Source organism: Urocampus carinirostris, chromosome 11, assembly GCF_059441175.1.
Source record: "Urocampus carinirostris isolate Australia breed hairy pipefish chromosome 11, RoL_Ucar_1.0, whole genome shotgun sequence".
Classification (NCBI taxonomy): Eukaryota; Metazoa; Chordata; class Actinopteri; order Syngnathiformes; family Syngnathidae; genus Urocampus; species Urocampus carinirostris.
The window spans coordinates 5,232,342-5,247,519 of record NC_142359.1 but is presented as its reverse complement, the minus strand read 5'-3'; the positions used below and the strand labels follow the sequence as shown (position 1 = coordinate 5,247,519).

The 15,178-nt window shown below is 41.7% G+C and overlaps 1 protein-coding gene across 1 annotated transcript in view; it reads right to left on the bottom strand.

Annotated features, from left to right (window-relative positions):
• Nucleotides 1-13,606, bottom strand: part of hmga2 (high mobility group AT-hook 2) — a 47,417-nt gene extending 33,811 nt beyond the window's left edge. Inside the window, exons 1-3 of the mRNA XM_088348123.1 lie at nucleotides 13,226-13,606; nucleotides 8,221-8,307; nucleotides 6,438-6,488 (exon numbers count right to left, since the gene is read on the bottom strand). Of these exons, the coding sequence (XP_088204249.1) occupies nucleotides 6,438-6,488; nucleotides 8,221-8,307; nucleotides 13,226-13,327 (240 nt within the window). The 5' untranslated portion in view covers nucleotides 13,328-13,606. The remainder of the gene's footprint in view (nucleotides 1-6,437; nucleotides 6,489-8,220; nucleotides 8,308-13,225) is intronic.
• Nucleotides 13,607-15,178: the final 1,572 nt, after the last annotated feature.

Sequence of the window (15,178 nt, the reverse complement as noted above, 5' to 3'; positions counted from 1 at the left end):
CCCTTCCATGTATTCCGTTACTCCCCAAGCCTGCACAAAATTGAGTCATTTTACTCATATTTAGTTTCTTTTGTCTTTTATTAGCATATTTGGTATTGGAGTAATCCAAAAGTAATTGAAAGTAATCCAGTTAAAGTAACCCTACCCAACCCTGACCTCGACTCATGCTTGGATTCGGGAAACGAGTCAGACGTTTTCTTCCGAGGACCATGACCTTCTGTCTCAGGTTTTTTAGTACGCGGACAGCCTTGTAATGAGTTCTGCCAAGTAGGAAATGCTCTGTGAGTATTCTCTCCATCATTTCTCTGGCTTGTGCAGAGCTTCCCTTTCCGCCCGTGCGCCAGTTCCTCTCGGAATCCCGCTTCCTTCCACGCACAGCTGCTTCTTTGTGTCGGATTCTCTGCAGTCACATCTGAAGTTACTCACACCCAGGACGCACTCTTCCTCACACTCGTACCCATCTCCAATTTTCTGGGACTGCACAGACTCTCAATGGAGGCTACTGTGAGACTAATACGCCCCACATGGGACCCTGCGGAAATGACCGACTGAATGGGAGAGGAAGCGCAAGTGCCGTGGCGCGAGTGCGGCTGAGGGGGAGTAGATGGAGTGTGAAGAGGGTGGAAACTCCCAAACAGAATGGCTTTAGTGCTCTTGGCTTTGGGTCGGACCTCAGTGGCAAGTGCCAAGCATTCAAAGACGTGAGGAAGAAGGAGAGAGGATGAGCAGCACTTCCTGGCATTTGGCCAGGAGTTAAGGAAAACCCTTAAAGACAATCGGTGTGAAGAAGGGGTAAACGTTCTATTGTGAGTGTCAAATGTTAAACAGCTGTTGAAAATCTTAGGGAGGATTCAATGCCAGTTCTCTGTGTTTTCCTGGAGAGATGTTTTCCTGGAGCAATGTTCCCTGTAATTTTCCACGGGTCTGAGCATTCACACAAAGTCGGTGAGGAACGCTTGGGGCGGCAGTAGCTCAGGAGGTAGAGCGCTCGTCTAGGGATCAAGGGATCCCAGTTCGAATCCCGGCTCGTCCGTGTTACATGTCGAAGTGTCCTTGGGTAAGACACTGAACCCCTAATACCCCCAATAAGCAGGTTAGCGCCTTACATGGCTGCAAGGCCGCTATTGGGAAATGTGGAGCACATTGTAAAGCGCTTTGGGAAGTCATTGACTTGAAAAGCGCTATATAAATGCAGATCATTTCATTTCATTTCATTTGAAACAACAGTGAGCAACGGCAATCCCAAGTGTGGCAACTACATTATGATCAAACATGTCCAAAACTTGACATCAAGTTACATTTTTGCTGAATTTCCGGCAATGCAAAATTAGTTTTCATTTTTAAATGAATTGACTAATGTATTTTTGCAAAGGTTGTACGGCCTACAAACGTCATTTGTTCTTACAACAATTCTTTCACAAGATTTCCATTTCTTTTTTTTCCTGGTATCTTTTGTCGCATAATACTAACATTTTGGGGGCTTATTTCGTCGGTTGCAAGATACAGAACTGTATTCAATCACATTTTTTTAGTGGATGTACAATGTTGGCAACAAGATTGACTTGGTATCATTGGAAATTATTTGAATGCAACACAGACTTTTTCTTCTTCTTCCCTGTTTTTTTTTCCATTTCTTTTAAATTCCTTTAAAAAAATCTCATTGTGTTTATTTTTTCCTATCTGTTCCTTTTTTATTTTTGTTCTCTATTTCCTTTTTTTCTTTGTTTCTTTCTTTTCTTTTTTTCTGGCTTTTTTTCTCAATTTTTCCTTCTTTTTTCTCTTCCTTTTGTTTCTTTTTTTCTCAGTTTTTCACTACTTTTTCATTTTCGTATTTTTTTCTTTTTTGATCTATTTTCCCCCCTTCATTTAAGTCATTTTGTGCACAATTTTACATAATATTTGGTCGTGTAGCGATTAAAGAAGCAAAAACAACCTGATGTGCCTTTTGGGACCTGAAAGAGCCGGTTCTCTTAAGTGAGCCGAGCTGAAGAAGCCGGTTCTCGAAAAACTCTACTGACTTTACTCAACTTCGTTCGACATTGACTTCAAAATACCGCATTTAGAACACAACGTCAGGGGAACCCATGCATTTTTACCTTCATGCACTGTAACTTTGACATAATTCGCTTCTTAATTAGCAATTTCGAGCCCTGATTTTTGTGCGCTGGCTAGATTTTCTTGTGCGCCGAGAATGTGCGAGCAGTGCGCCATTGCGCACGCGCGGAGCTTACACAGAACATTGGTCTGGAGTGAGTCAGGACTGCGGCGCATCAAAGTCTGACTATGTTAAACATTTATTTGGCAACTGTATGAGTCATGCTCGGTTTTGGAATGAATTTCCATGTTAAAAATGTGTTGTGACTAATATATCCTTCGGTTACTGAATATGTAATGTCTTGCATAGCTGACTGATTAGTCAGCTAGGAATAGCTCCAGATTTCCCGGGGACTCGCATGCTCCAAAATCTATGGGTCCCAACAGAGATCTATGGCTCCCCAAAATTTAGTGTTATCGAGGTTGAAATTGTAAATCGGTGACAAATATATAATAAAAATCTATATATTCATTCAGTTTTAATCATCAAACTATTAATTCATTTTCTGCATCAAATTATAGTTGGTAATATACCGATTAAAGGGATAACGACAAACCTGTCTTTTTTTCATTTTCTCCTTTTATACTTCCTTTTTTTCTTGACTTCTTTATACAACATCATTATTCGTAATATAATGCATCAAAGCAAGTGAGCCGTTTGAGAGCCGGCTCTCTTGAATGAGTTGAGCTGAAAAAGCCGGTTCTCTAAAAAGAGACGGACTTTTCACTACACAACTCGAGATTGGCGTGCAGACCAAAACTCGAACCGCGAGACCAAAACAACATCTTCCGGATCTGCCTGACGAAAAGTTTGGAGTGCGGTAAATCTTTGTTTAAATAAATTTTAATCGGGTAATAATGACAATTTGGTGTCAAAAAAGTTGCGTCCCAGGGACGCACGTTGATTTGAGACTATGCGTCCCCAGCAAAAAGGATGCGTCTAGGACGCAGGGAAGCGGGCAAACGAGAACACTGTGCAACCCTCAAAGAGAGCTGGATATTATTTTTGGGGTAGTGCAGCGTCACACGTGACAGATTTTCAGACATCAAACAATGTGGTCTGAATCAGCAAATTAGAATTTAAGTTTTCTTTTTTAAGTTTTATTTCATTTTATGAAAAATACGTCAGTGGCCTACGTTGGCTATTTGTATATACACCCATCTACTCAAAGGAAATTCCTTTTAGTTTTCAAGTGGTTATCTAAAGAGCAGACAGTCTGTTAGTTGATGTCAAGGTCGATGCGTGGGCGTTAAGGTGGAGGTGCATGTACCTGGGACATGCAGACACCAACAGAAACTACACGAGATACAAAGCATAGCGGCAAACTTCAACCGGTTGCTATCAGTCCAGTCCAACGGTCCATCGGTGTCCTTGCAGCTGTGTTGAGAAACTGATTTGCTGGGACTGTTGCTTGGTAATGAACTTCCTCACTTCGCTTACGTAAACATTTTCACAGGCAGCTGTCCGGTTGCATACTTTTCTGTGTACAGTCTCTCTACAAGACAGCAGGTTTTTACCTTTCTTTACGATAAACATGTCGTGAATGCTGATTCGAGGCACCTGCGACTGCCCCGTTGTCGCTAACAGCCCTGAGCGCTGATTGGTTCCCTGACTCCTTTTAAACCCCCCGGCTTCCAGGAGGAAGCTGTCAGACCGTCCTGCGAACCTACGCGTTCAGCCAGGCAAGCTCTGTACCTTCAGACATTCTCCTGCCCCGTTTTCTCCTGTCTGATACCTGTTGCCGACCTGTTTCTGGACCTGTTTCTGCCCTGCTCTTCCGTCCCGGCCATCGACCTGTTTCCTGCCTGATACCTGTTGCCGACCTCTTTTCTGGACTCGTTACCGCCCTTTCTCCCCCGTCCCAGCTATCCACCATTTTTCCCGCTGCCTACGACTATCCTCGCTCGACATGGAAGAGCCACTTCCGCGTTCCTGCCATCAGCTACCCGTGTCTTAACGATCATCGGATCGTTGAAGCAAGCACTGCTCTCTATTTCGATAATAAAAGTGAGTAAAAACGAACGCTTTTGGGTCCTGTGTCCGTTTCTGGCTTGTAACAAAACAGGGTTTGGCGAATACAGCTTTCCCATTAAGACTCAGGACACAGAGCAGTGGAGGAAAAAAAATAGATGTGGAATCACATGAACACGCAAACAGCCGATCCTTGCACACATTTCCTGGTGGCACCTCTGACTACATTTCCTTGGGCTATCAATCATGCCTGTCACTTTGGCGCTGATAAACACAGAGGCCTTCAAGCTGTCAAATGCCTTTTTTCAGTTTTCCTCTGGTCAGACACAAAGGTAAACATTTTCTTTGACTGATAACGGCAACCTTTTGGGGGATGGGTTAGTTGGGGGTTCTGGTCTTCATGAGCACATTTAGGTGAAGCACTGAGGTGACATAATCCTATTTAATGACCCCAGAAGTCATTCTGCAAGATCTATTAAAAGCAGGCAGCAAGCCAACACATCCTGCTGGCTAACAGAAGTCTTTTCAATGAGAGGAAGTCAACACGAGGTCATAATATCATTGACTTAAAGTTCCTTGGTTTCCTTCTCAAACGTTTCCATCTATCGGCAGTTAAAACGTGGTATGAATGGAACACAAACCTGAGAGAGGTTAAGTGAATAGATGAAAGTTGACAAGTCCATCTAAATGCCGTGACTTGTTTTAAAAAACTGCTCTGAACATTGAAAAATGTAGTATCACCCAGAGTGACTCAGTTAAAAATTTAGGTTTCATATTTGACCCCAATCTGTCCCTTCAAACACACATGAAGAATATGTCTACATTCTCAGTCGGATGTGGAGATTATAATTCATCCCGTCTCGATGACTGTAATGCCCTACTCTCCGGTCTCCCGAAGTCCAAAATCAAGAGCCTTCAGCTGGTACAACATGCTGCAGCGAGGCTTTTAACTAAGACAAAAAAGTTTGATCACATGACCCCCATTTGAGCTAACCTGCATTGGCTCCCTATTAGCTTAAGATGTGATTTTATGGTTCTTTTGGTTTATTTGATTTATACTATTTTCATTTTATTGTTTCTTAAAACACTAATTCATGCTAATTGTTTTAATCTATTTTTAAATTAAATGCATTTTTTTGTTGATTGGATGGACTTTGATAATATGATGATCTGATTGGTTGTTTCATTAAATTTTCAGGGGCTTTTCACCCCCATGTCTGTGTGGGTTTCCTCCGGGCACTCTGGTTTCCTCCCACATTACAAAAAACATGCATGGCAAGTTGATTGGTCCAAATTGTCCCTAGATTTTGCATGATTTTGTATGTACCAGGTGTATACAAAATCATGCATGGACTTACTCCCTCATATCTTCCAGATTTAATGTCCCCCTATGTTCCGGTCCGGAGCCTTCGCTCTGAAAATGCCGGTGTTCTAGTGATACCGAGAGCCAAGAAGAAATCCGCAGGTTCGATAGCGTTCTCCATTCGGGCCCCGGTGCTGTGGAATGCTCTTCCCCCTGAGATTGGATCTGCAACCTCAGTGGAAATGTTTCAATCTAAGCTTAAAACACACTTCTGTTCAATAGCATATGAATAACCTATATTTTATGTTGAAAATATTTGTGTATCATTTGCCTTCATGTAGGTTTTAGATCAGGGGATGGTGTCATAATAGTCTGTAGTTTGCAATAGTCTTTGATCTGTGCAGCCCTTTGAGACTCTTTGTGATTAAGGGCGTCACAAAGAAACGTGAATTGACAACAAGTCTGATCCTTTCCGAGCCACTTTTTACCGGGAGATTCCAAAACACTATCTAATTATTTTTAAGACATATCGATTCAGCTGATAGAAGATCTTTCAGCGTCAAAATTGATTTTAAAGTTTTTAGATTTGATATTTCACTCACTAACAGGACCACTCTAAGTTAAGTCAAGTCAGGTCATGTTAATTTGTATAGCCCTTAATCACAAAGAGTCTCAAAGGGCTGCACAAATCAAAGACTATTGCAAACTACAGACTATTATGACACCATCCCCTGATCTAAAACCTACATGAGGGCAAATAATACACAGATATTGTCAACATAAAATATAAGTTATTCATAAGCTATAGAATAGAAGTGTGTTTTAAGCTTAGATTTAAACATTTTCACTGTCTGAATATAAATAGGAATAACCTTTCTAAAACCTCCCAGAGGCACAATAACAAACTTATTCACGTATTGAGCTACTTCACCTCTCATAACTCTAATAGTAATTATTGTGAAAAATTAACAGTAAGCTCAAATTACCCTTGTGAAGCACAATATTCAACATGGACTGATCATTTTGAAAATGACATTTTACTTTTAGTACGCAGCAATGGACACCTACCCATTTCCTGGGTCTCCCCCTGCGTCTTTTCTCCCCGGTGGCCTCGGCTTTCTGTAGGAAACAGAATTTGAGATCATGAGAGATGTGCAATTAAATAAAAATCTCATACAAAGCTGGAGTATCGCAATACTACTTATCAATCTGAAACTCCGATATAAATTGTTTGTCAAAGTGCAGTTTTTTTGCATTTTGGGGTCCTATTTCAATACACGATCCACTAGTTTGTTATACAGGAGTCTCAGTTGGAGCTGTTACATTTTTAAAATGGACATCTGATAGTCAAAGGGAAAGATAATACCCTATTTAATTAATCATTATGCGTGTTTGATAGTGCTTGGCAGTAAGTGTCAAGAACCGGAACAGGAACAGGACCCAAATGCATGACGTTTCTCACACAAGCTTTAATTTCACGGGAAATTGGGAGTCATGCACGTTAGGCAGCGGTCTGGCGTGGAAAGACAGGAAGCCAGAGGCCGACGAGATCGATACCAATTGCCCGAGCACATATCGGACAGGACGGGACAGACAGGATTGATATTGAAACAGGATATCAAAATTAAACAGGACGAACTAGATGGGAACGAAAACTGGAGAGAATAATAAACAGGACAAAAATGGACGAGAACGAAACTGGAAACCGATATTAAACAGGACAAACTCAACGGGAACAATACCGGACAGGAAATACCAACGGGAAACACGATTTCAGAAACAGGACACAAATCGACTGGGATCTGATTCCAGATTCATAGATTATGTCATGATTACTGATGTGAATGACCTGCGCCCGCTCCTTTGGCGCCAACTGCCTCGGACTCTGATTGGCTCCCTGTCCCTATTTAAATCCATTACTGTCTGTCGCCTTTTGTCAGTCCGTCTACGAACCTCAGTTTACACTAGGCAAGCTTTTTTCGACCTTGACTCCCACCTGTTTTTTGCTCCTGTCTGTCCCCCAGCTTCGACCTGTTTTTGATCCTGACCACTTCTGCTCTCCCATCCCGTCTTACGACCCGTTTTGGATCCTGACCACGTTTTTGCTCTTCTGCCCGGCTACTGACCCGTTTTCTGTTCCTGATACCGCCATTGCTCGCCACGGAAGTCCCACTTCCACGTTCAGAGCGACCTGCTTCCCGTGTCCAGCAATCCCCAGATCGTGGGCGCAACCCTTTCTCTTTCTTCCAATAAAACTTGAGAGAAACACAACGCAAGTGGGTCCGGTCTCCGTTCTGGTCCTGACAGATTGTTCTAACATCACAATATTAGGCAACGCTTTTTTTTTCTTTTTTAAAAAGGTCTGGTTAATTTCTATATGTATGTTTACTTGGCCGGTCCAAATTGTCCCTAGGTGTGACTGAGCGAGTGAGTTGTCTGTCCCTGTGTGCCCTGCGATTGGCTGGCAACCAGTTCAGGGTGTCCCCTGCCCACTGCCGGGAGATGGCTGGGATGGGCTCCAGCCCCCCCCGCGACCCTAATAAGGATAAGCTGTAAAGCTAATGAGATGAGATGTTTACTTATATGGGCAGCACGGCCCACTGCCTGAAGATAGCTGGGATGAGCTCCAGCACCCCCGCGACCCTACTGTGGATAAGCGGTGCAGATAATGGATGGATGGATGGAAGTCATTTAGGTTCCTTAACCATTAAAACTATAATTATGACGTTCTTTAATTTTATATCCTTTGACACGTTTGCGATGTTCAAAAAAACAGTAACGTTTTTTTCAGTATAAAAAATGATACATGTCTCATATCCTGGATGAGTGTCCTTCAGGTGTTGGAACCCACCTTCTGGGCGGCTTTAGAAGGACCCTTGTTCTTACTTCCTTTGGGGCGGCCCCTCGGTCGCTTGGGGACGGGCTCCCCGCTCGGCTCCTGGAGGAAAGAAGGGGGTAAGATGACAAGGGTGTGGAGAACAGGAAACAAAAGCTGTGAGCCCACAAACCCCTTCCCCCCTCCTTGCACACCACCCCAACTCACACCACACACACTGGGCAACCCCTTGTGCGAGTTCCTTTTCAAGCGTACTCTCATTTGCCGGGGGTGGTCCTCCATTTGGTCAGAACTTTATGGTTCCAAGAGACCCGCACACAGCGTTTGTAGTTTTTTTGTGCACCTTTACTTAGTTTACAGTGATGTCGTGTTTTTTTGTATAGCCCTTAATCACAAAGAGTCTCAAAGGGCTAAACACAGAGACTATTATGACACCATCCCCTGATCTAAAACCTGCATGAGGGCAAGGAAAAACTCAAAAACCTCAACATGATGTAAATAAAGAAACCTTGAGAGGGGACAGTCTCAAAGGGCTGCACAGAGCACAGATTATTGCAAACCGCAGACTTTTATGACACCATCCCCTGATCTAAAACCCACATGAGAGCAAGGAAAAACTCAAAAACCTCAACATAAGAAAATGAAGAAACCTTGACAAGGACCGCACATGAGGTCAAGTCGAGTCAAGTCATGTTAATTTGTATAGCCTTCATTTACAAAGAATCTCAAAGGGCGGCACAGACCAAGGAATATTGCAAACCAAAGACTTTTATGACACCATCCCCTGATCTAAAACCTACATGAGGGCAAGGAAAAACTCAAAAACCTCAAGATGAGTCAAGTCATGTTTATTTGTATAGCCCTTATTTACAAGGAGTCTTAAAGGGCTGCAGAGACCAAAGACTATTGCAAACCACAGACATTTATGACACCATCCCCTGATCTAAAACCCACATGAGAGCAAGGAAAAACTCAAAAACCTCAACATAAGAAAATGAAGAAACCTTGACAAGGACCGCACATGAGGTCAAGTCAAGTTAAGTCATGTTAATTTGTATAGCCTTCATTTACAAAGAATCTCAAAGGGCGGCACAGACCAAGGAATATTGCAAACCACAGACTTTTATGACACCATCCCCTGATCTAAAACCTACATGAGGGCAAGGAAAAACTCAAAAACCTCAACGTGAAGAAAATGAAGAAACCTTGAGAAGGGACAGTCTTAATGGGCTGCACAGACCACATACTATTGCAAGCTACAGACTACAACATCCCCTGATCTGAAACCTACATGAGGGCAAGGAAAACTTCAAAACCTCAAGATGAGGTAAATAAAGAAACCTTGAGAAGGGACAGTCTCAAAGGGCTGCACAGACCACATACTATTGCAAGCTACAGACTACAACAACCCCTGATCTGAAACCTACATGAGAGCAAGGAAAAACTCAAAACCTCAACATGAGGAAAATGAAGAAACCTTGAGATAGCTGCTATCTATTAGCATGTACTCGTTAGCATCCACCCATAGAGAAATTATTTATTTTCAAACTTTTCAAGGACACCTCTAACTACATACTCCACTTTTAATGTATAATCCTTTTTAGCATAAACATATAGTCAAGGAACACCCGTAATGCACTTGGTTTAGGGTGTTGGACGACATCTTTTCAAGATTGATTAATAATGTTTTAATAATTCTCTTTTTTTTTCTATTTCAGTTTCATGACCAGTCCTGTACGAGATAGATAGAGAGATAGATACTTTATTTACACTTCCAGCAGTATCCTTGTGTTGAAAATAAAACAATAATAAAATATAAGATATAGAATACAAAAATACCCAATATAACGTGCTGATATAGAGTATTTAAATAGTGCTACATCAAATACACACTGGTAATATGCAATGTGGGGGTGTGGTTTAATGTGGGCTTTTACTCCCCCGGGTGGAGTAAAAGAGCCTCATGGCATGAGGAAGAAATGATAAACCCATTATCAATGTGTGTAAAAGGTAACAAGTGATTCCAATACTGTATTTGCATATTTATGTATTAATGCATTACAGGCTGCAAACATTTTTACCTGAATCTCAATTTAATTTGAACAGTACAGAATTGTCTTTATTCAGTGATTCGATTTCAAACACCGACTGCGTTTCATGTGTGCATTCCTGCAAAAGTTAATTTTACCTACTTGTTCAAAAACGTCATAATGTGTAAGATTTTTAAAAATGGATCTGATTCAACCTCACAGTAAATAGTCTGCATTTCTATAGCGCTTTTCAAGTCAGGAAGTCAGCCTCCAAACATTTTGAGGATAATCAAGATGCTAAATGATAAATGGTCTTCATTTCTATAGCGCTTTTCAAGTCAATGAAGACCTCCCAAAGCGCTTTACAATCTGCTTCACACTTATCCATTCACACACACACTCACACACCAATAGGGAGTCAGCTTCCAAACGTTTTGAGGATAATCAAGATGCTAAATGGTAAATGGTCTTCATTTCTACAGCGCTTTTCAAGTCAATGAAGACCTCCCGAAGCGCTTTGCAATCTGCTTCACACTTACCCATTCACACACACTCTCACACCAATAGGGAGTCAGCCTCCAAACGTTTTGAGGATAATCAAGATGGTAAATGGTAAATGGTCTTCATTTCTATAGCGGTTTTCAAGTCATTGAAGACCTCCCAAAGCGCTTTACAATCTGATTCACACTTACCCATTCACACGCACTCACACACCAATAGGGAGTCAGCCTCCAAACGTTTTGAGGATAATCAAGATGCTAAATGGTAAATGGTCTTCATTTCTATAGCGGTTTTCAAGTCATTGAAGACCTCCCAAAGCGCTTTACAATCTGCTTCACACTTACCCATTCATACACACACTCACACACCAATAGGGAGTTAGCCATGCAAGGCGCGTACCTGCTTATTTTGGGCATTAGGGATTCAGTGTCTTGCCCAAGGACACTTCGACATATAACACGGAGGAGCCGGGAACCAGTGTTGCAATTTCGATGCGATTTTCAGTTTGAAAATAAATTGGCATTTTCTGTGCTAGTTTTTGTGAGTACTTAATTTTGTCAGTACCCATTCACACACACACTAACACACCAATAGGGAGTCAGCCAATAGGGAGTCAGCCATGCAAGGCGCCTACCTGCATATTGGGGGTATTAGGCATTCAGCGTCTTTCCCAAGGACACTTCGACATATAACACGGAGGAGCCGGGAACCAGTATTACAATTTCGATACGATTTTAGGTTTGAAAAGAAATGGGCATTTTCTGTGCTAGTTTTAGTGAGTACTTAATTTTGTCAGTACCCATTCACACACACACTCACACACCAATAGGGAGTCCGCCATGCAAGGCCTGCCTGCTTATTGGGCGCATTAGGGATTCAGTGTCTTGCCCAAGGACACTTCGACATGGAACTATCTACTAAAGCACTCTCAAATTGATATCATGATGTACTTCACACTTATCCATCCACGCGATACCAGTCAAATTTCAAAACACAACCTGCTTTTCCCCAACTTTGAATTGTTTAAGGTAAGGTTTTAATCCAGAGTTAAGATTTGTAGAACAGGGTAAGGTTCCATCACACTCCTTGACGTTACGCAATTGGGTCCTGTTGAAAGCCTTCATTTGAAACCCAAAACTGCTGTTTACCCAAATTTCACTTGTTCAAGTTAGATTTTGAACCAAGAGTTAAAAATTGCGAAACAGAGTTGTTGTTTTTATTGTTTAATAATTCCGAACACTCCGTTTAAACCTTACAGACAGACTGAGATCATTTCTTCTTTATGCCATGAGGCTCTTTAACTCCACCCGGGGGAGTAAAAGCCACATTAAACTATATCTTTTATTGTATTATTTTATTTTTCAACGCAAGGATACTGCTGGAACTGTGAATTTCCCTACGGGGATGAATAAAGTTATCTATCTATCTATCCATCTTTTTCTCTCTTGCTCACTTTCTCTCTCCATCTATCTTTCTTGCTCTTTCTCTATCTTTCTCTCTCTTCCTTTCTCTCTCTATCTATCTTTCTCTCTCTTTCTCTCTATCTATCTTTAAATCTTTCTCTCTCTTTCTCTTCATCTATCTATCTATCTATCTATCTATCTTTCTCTCTCTTGCTGTCTCTCTTCTATCTATCTATCTTTCTCTCTCTCTCGCTTGCTCTCTCTCTCTATCTATTTTTCTCTCTCTCTTGCTCTCTATCTTTCTATCTCTCTCTCTCTTTCTCTCTCTCTTTATCTCTATCTCTTTCTATCTCTCTCTCTTAACTTTCCCTCTCTCTCTTTCTATATATCTCTTTTTGTCTCTATCTTTCTCTCTCTCGCTCTATCTTTCTCTCTATCTCTCTCTCTCTCTTGCTCTCTATCTATCTATCTATCTTTTTTTTAGGAAACCGTGATTTGAAACGTAAAGCCGCTATTTCCCCAATTTGAAGTTATTCACAATAACCGGTTTTCATCCAAAATTAAGAATTGTAACAATGTTTTAGCAAATTTGTAAATGACTTAAAACACTCACATTGACACATTCCTTCCCCTCGTCTCTTTTTTCTCTTACAAAAGCATCATTTGCAAATGTACATGCCCCCCCTTCTCCCCAAAACATGGTATTTCTGTTGAATATAAGCTAAAAATCATTTAAAATTAAAGTAGAAAATTGATTTTTGCTTTAAAAAGCCAGCATGTCGCAAATGGAGTCCCACTGATCGTCAGTGTTGCGTTTGCCTCGTCTAATGTGATTCGAATTTGGACCCTAAAAGTTATTTAAGAAGTCTTTTTAACGCTTTGTTTTGTTTTTGAGGGTTTAAGTTTCACTTTACAGTAAATAGAGATGATTTAAAAGACGTAACCCAAGCATCTATATTTTCAGTCGATTTTTACAAAGTGGGTTAGAAGAAACTATGAAGAATAAGAAATTGATTAAAATGTGAGATACGTTGTATTTAAGTTTTTGTTTTAATTTTAAGAATATAGAAGCGAATTCATACTGACTTTTTGGAGTTTTCTCGGTCTCCCCGGTTTCCTCTTTTGGGGCTCCGCGGCACATGCGGGCTCCTGGGAGCCCTCACCAGCTTCGTCCCCGCGTCCGCTCATGATTGTCGGTGAAAAAGAAGAAAAAGTTCCCAAAAAATGGATTTAATTCCTCCAGGTGAGTATATAATTAAAGTAATTTAATGAGGGAAAAACCCGGAAGTTAGGGTGCCTGTCGAAATCCGGGGGGCCGAAGCGGGACGCCCGAGTCCGCGACGCCGGAAAAGAGGTGACTTAGTCCGGGTTACAAGGGACCGCGGCACACGGGAAGGACAAAATGGCTAAAGAGGGTAAGTTTTTGTTTTTTTCGTGTTTTTTTTAAAAAGGGAGGGAAAAAGACGAAATCACCTCTTCCGTGAGTGGACGCAGAAGCGCGGGGGGCGATGGGAGGAGGGAAGAGAGGAGGAGGGGGAGAATGGAGGATGGATTCCTGGCGAGGGGCCAGGCGGCATTTATGAATTAAATTCACATTTTCGCACGTTTGAATGGAGAACGGCGGCCATTGAGAAGAGAAGTTGCTTTACTTTCTCAATGGTGGCCTGCAATGGCGGCAGCAATCCTGTGTGGCGGTGAACAAAGTACAAATACTGCATGTCTGTGTCAGGAATGACGAAAACGGACTAATGACATACCTGGCAACCTCAGTCAATTGTTTTTGTTAATAATGGCAATTCCGCCTTTTAAACGATATTAAATTTTACGAACAAAACCCGGCACCTATTTACTCACACAGGACTGACCCACAGGTGTCAAACAGTCGGCCCGCGGGCCAGATCAGGCCCGCTAAGGGATTGAATCCGGCCCGCGAGAAAACACTCAGAGAAGCGCAAGAGAAAAACAAGCTGCAGGTTGAAATATGTCAACTTGATGTTGCCAAAGCCTGGTGCCTCTCACAAAGACGCTGTACTTACTGTACTTACAAAGACACTGTATTTATTTCTCTCTCTTTCGTTCTTTCTTTCTTTCTTTCTTTCTCTCTTTCTTTTCCACCCCTTTTCTCCCACTCTGTCTCTTTCACTCTCTGTGTTTCTCTTTCCTCTTCCTTTGTTGCTCTTTGTCTCTTTCTCTCTCTTTGTCTTTTAACATCTTTTGCTCTGACTCCCCCCCCCTCTCTCTCTCTTACTCTTTCTCTCTCTCTCTCTTTCTTTTCCACCCCTTTTCTCCCACTCTGTATCTCACTCTCTGTGTCTTTTCCTCTTTCTCTCTCTGTGTCTTTTAACCTCTTTTGCTGTAACTTCCTTTTTCCTTTTCTCTCTCTCTCTCTCTTTCTTTTCCACCCCTTTTCTCCCACTCTGTCTCTTTCACTCTCTGTGTCTCTCTTCATCTTCCTTTGTTGCTCTTTGTCTCTTTCTCTCTGTGTGTCTTTTAACCTCTTTCACTCTAACTTCCTTTTTTCCTTTTCTCTCTTTTATCTTTCTCTCTTCATACCCTTCGCGCTTTCTTTTCTCGTTTCTCTCCTTCTGTCTTTCTATTTCTCTTTGGATTTCTTTCTCCCGATCCCTTTCTTTTCCCCCTCTCTCACGACTTTTTATCTTTTGTTTCTCACGCTCTCTCCGTCGCTCTTTTTCTTTTCCCTCCCTCTTTCTCTTATTTCTTTATCTCTCTTTTTCTTTCTCTTTAATCTACAAGTCCGGCCCCCGACAGAATGTTTGTTCGTGTGGCCCCCGAGTTAAAATGAGTTTGACATGAATCTAAGACATCTGTACTTGTATCTCTCTCTCTCTCTCTCTCTCTCTCTCTCTTTCTCTTTCTCTTTCTCTTTCTCTTTCTCTTTCTCTTTCTCTCTCTCTCTCTCCTTTTGTTGCTCTTTGTCTCTTTCTCTCTCTGTGTCTTTTAACCTCCTTTGCTCTAACTTCCTTTTTTCCTTTTCTCTCTTATCTCTTTCTCTCTTCCTACCCTTTGCGCTTTCTTTTC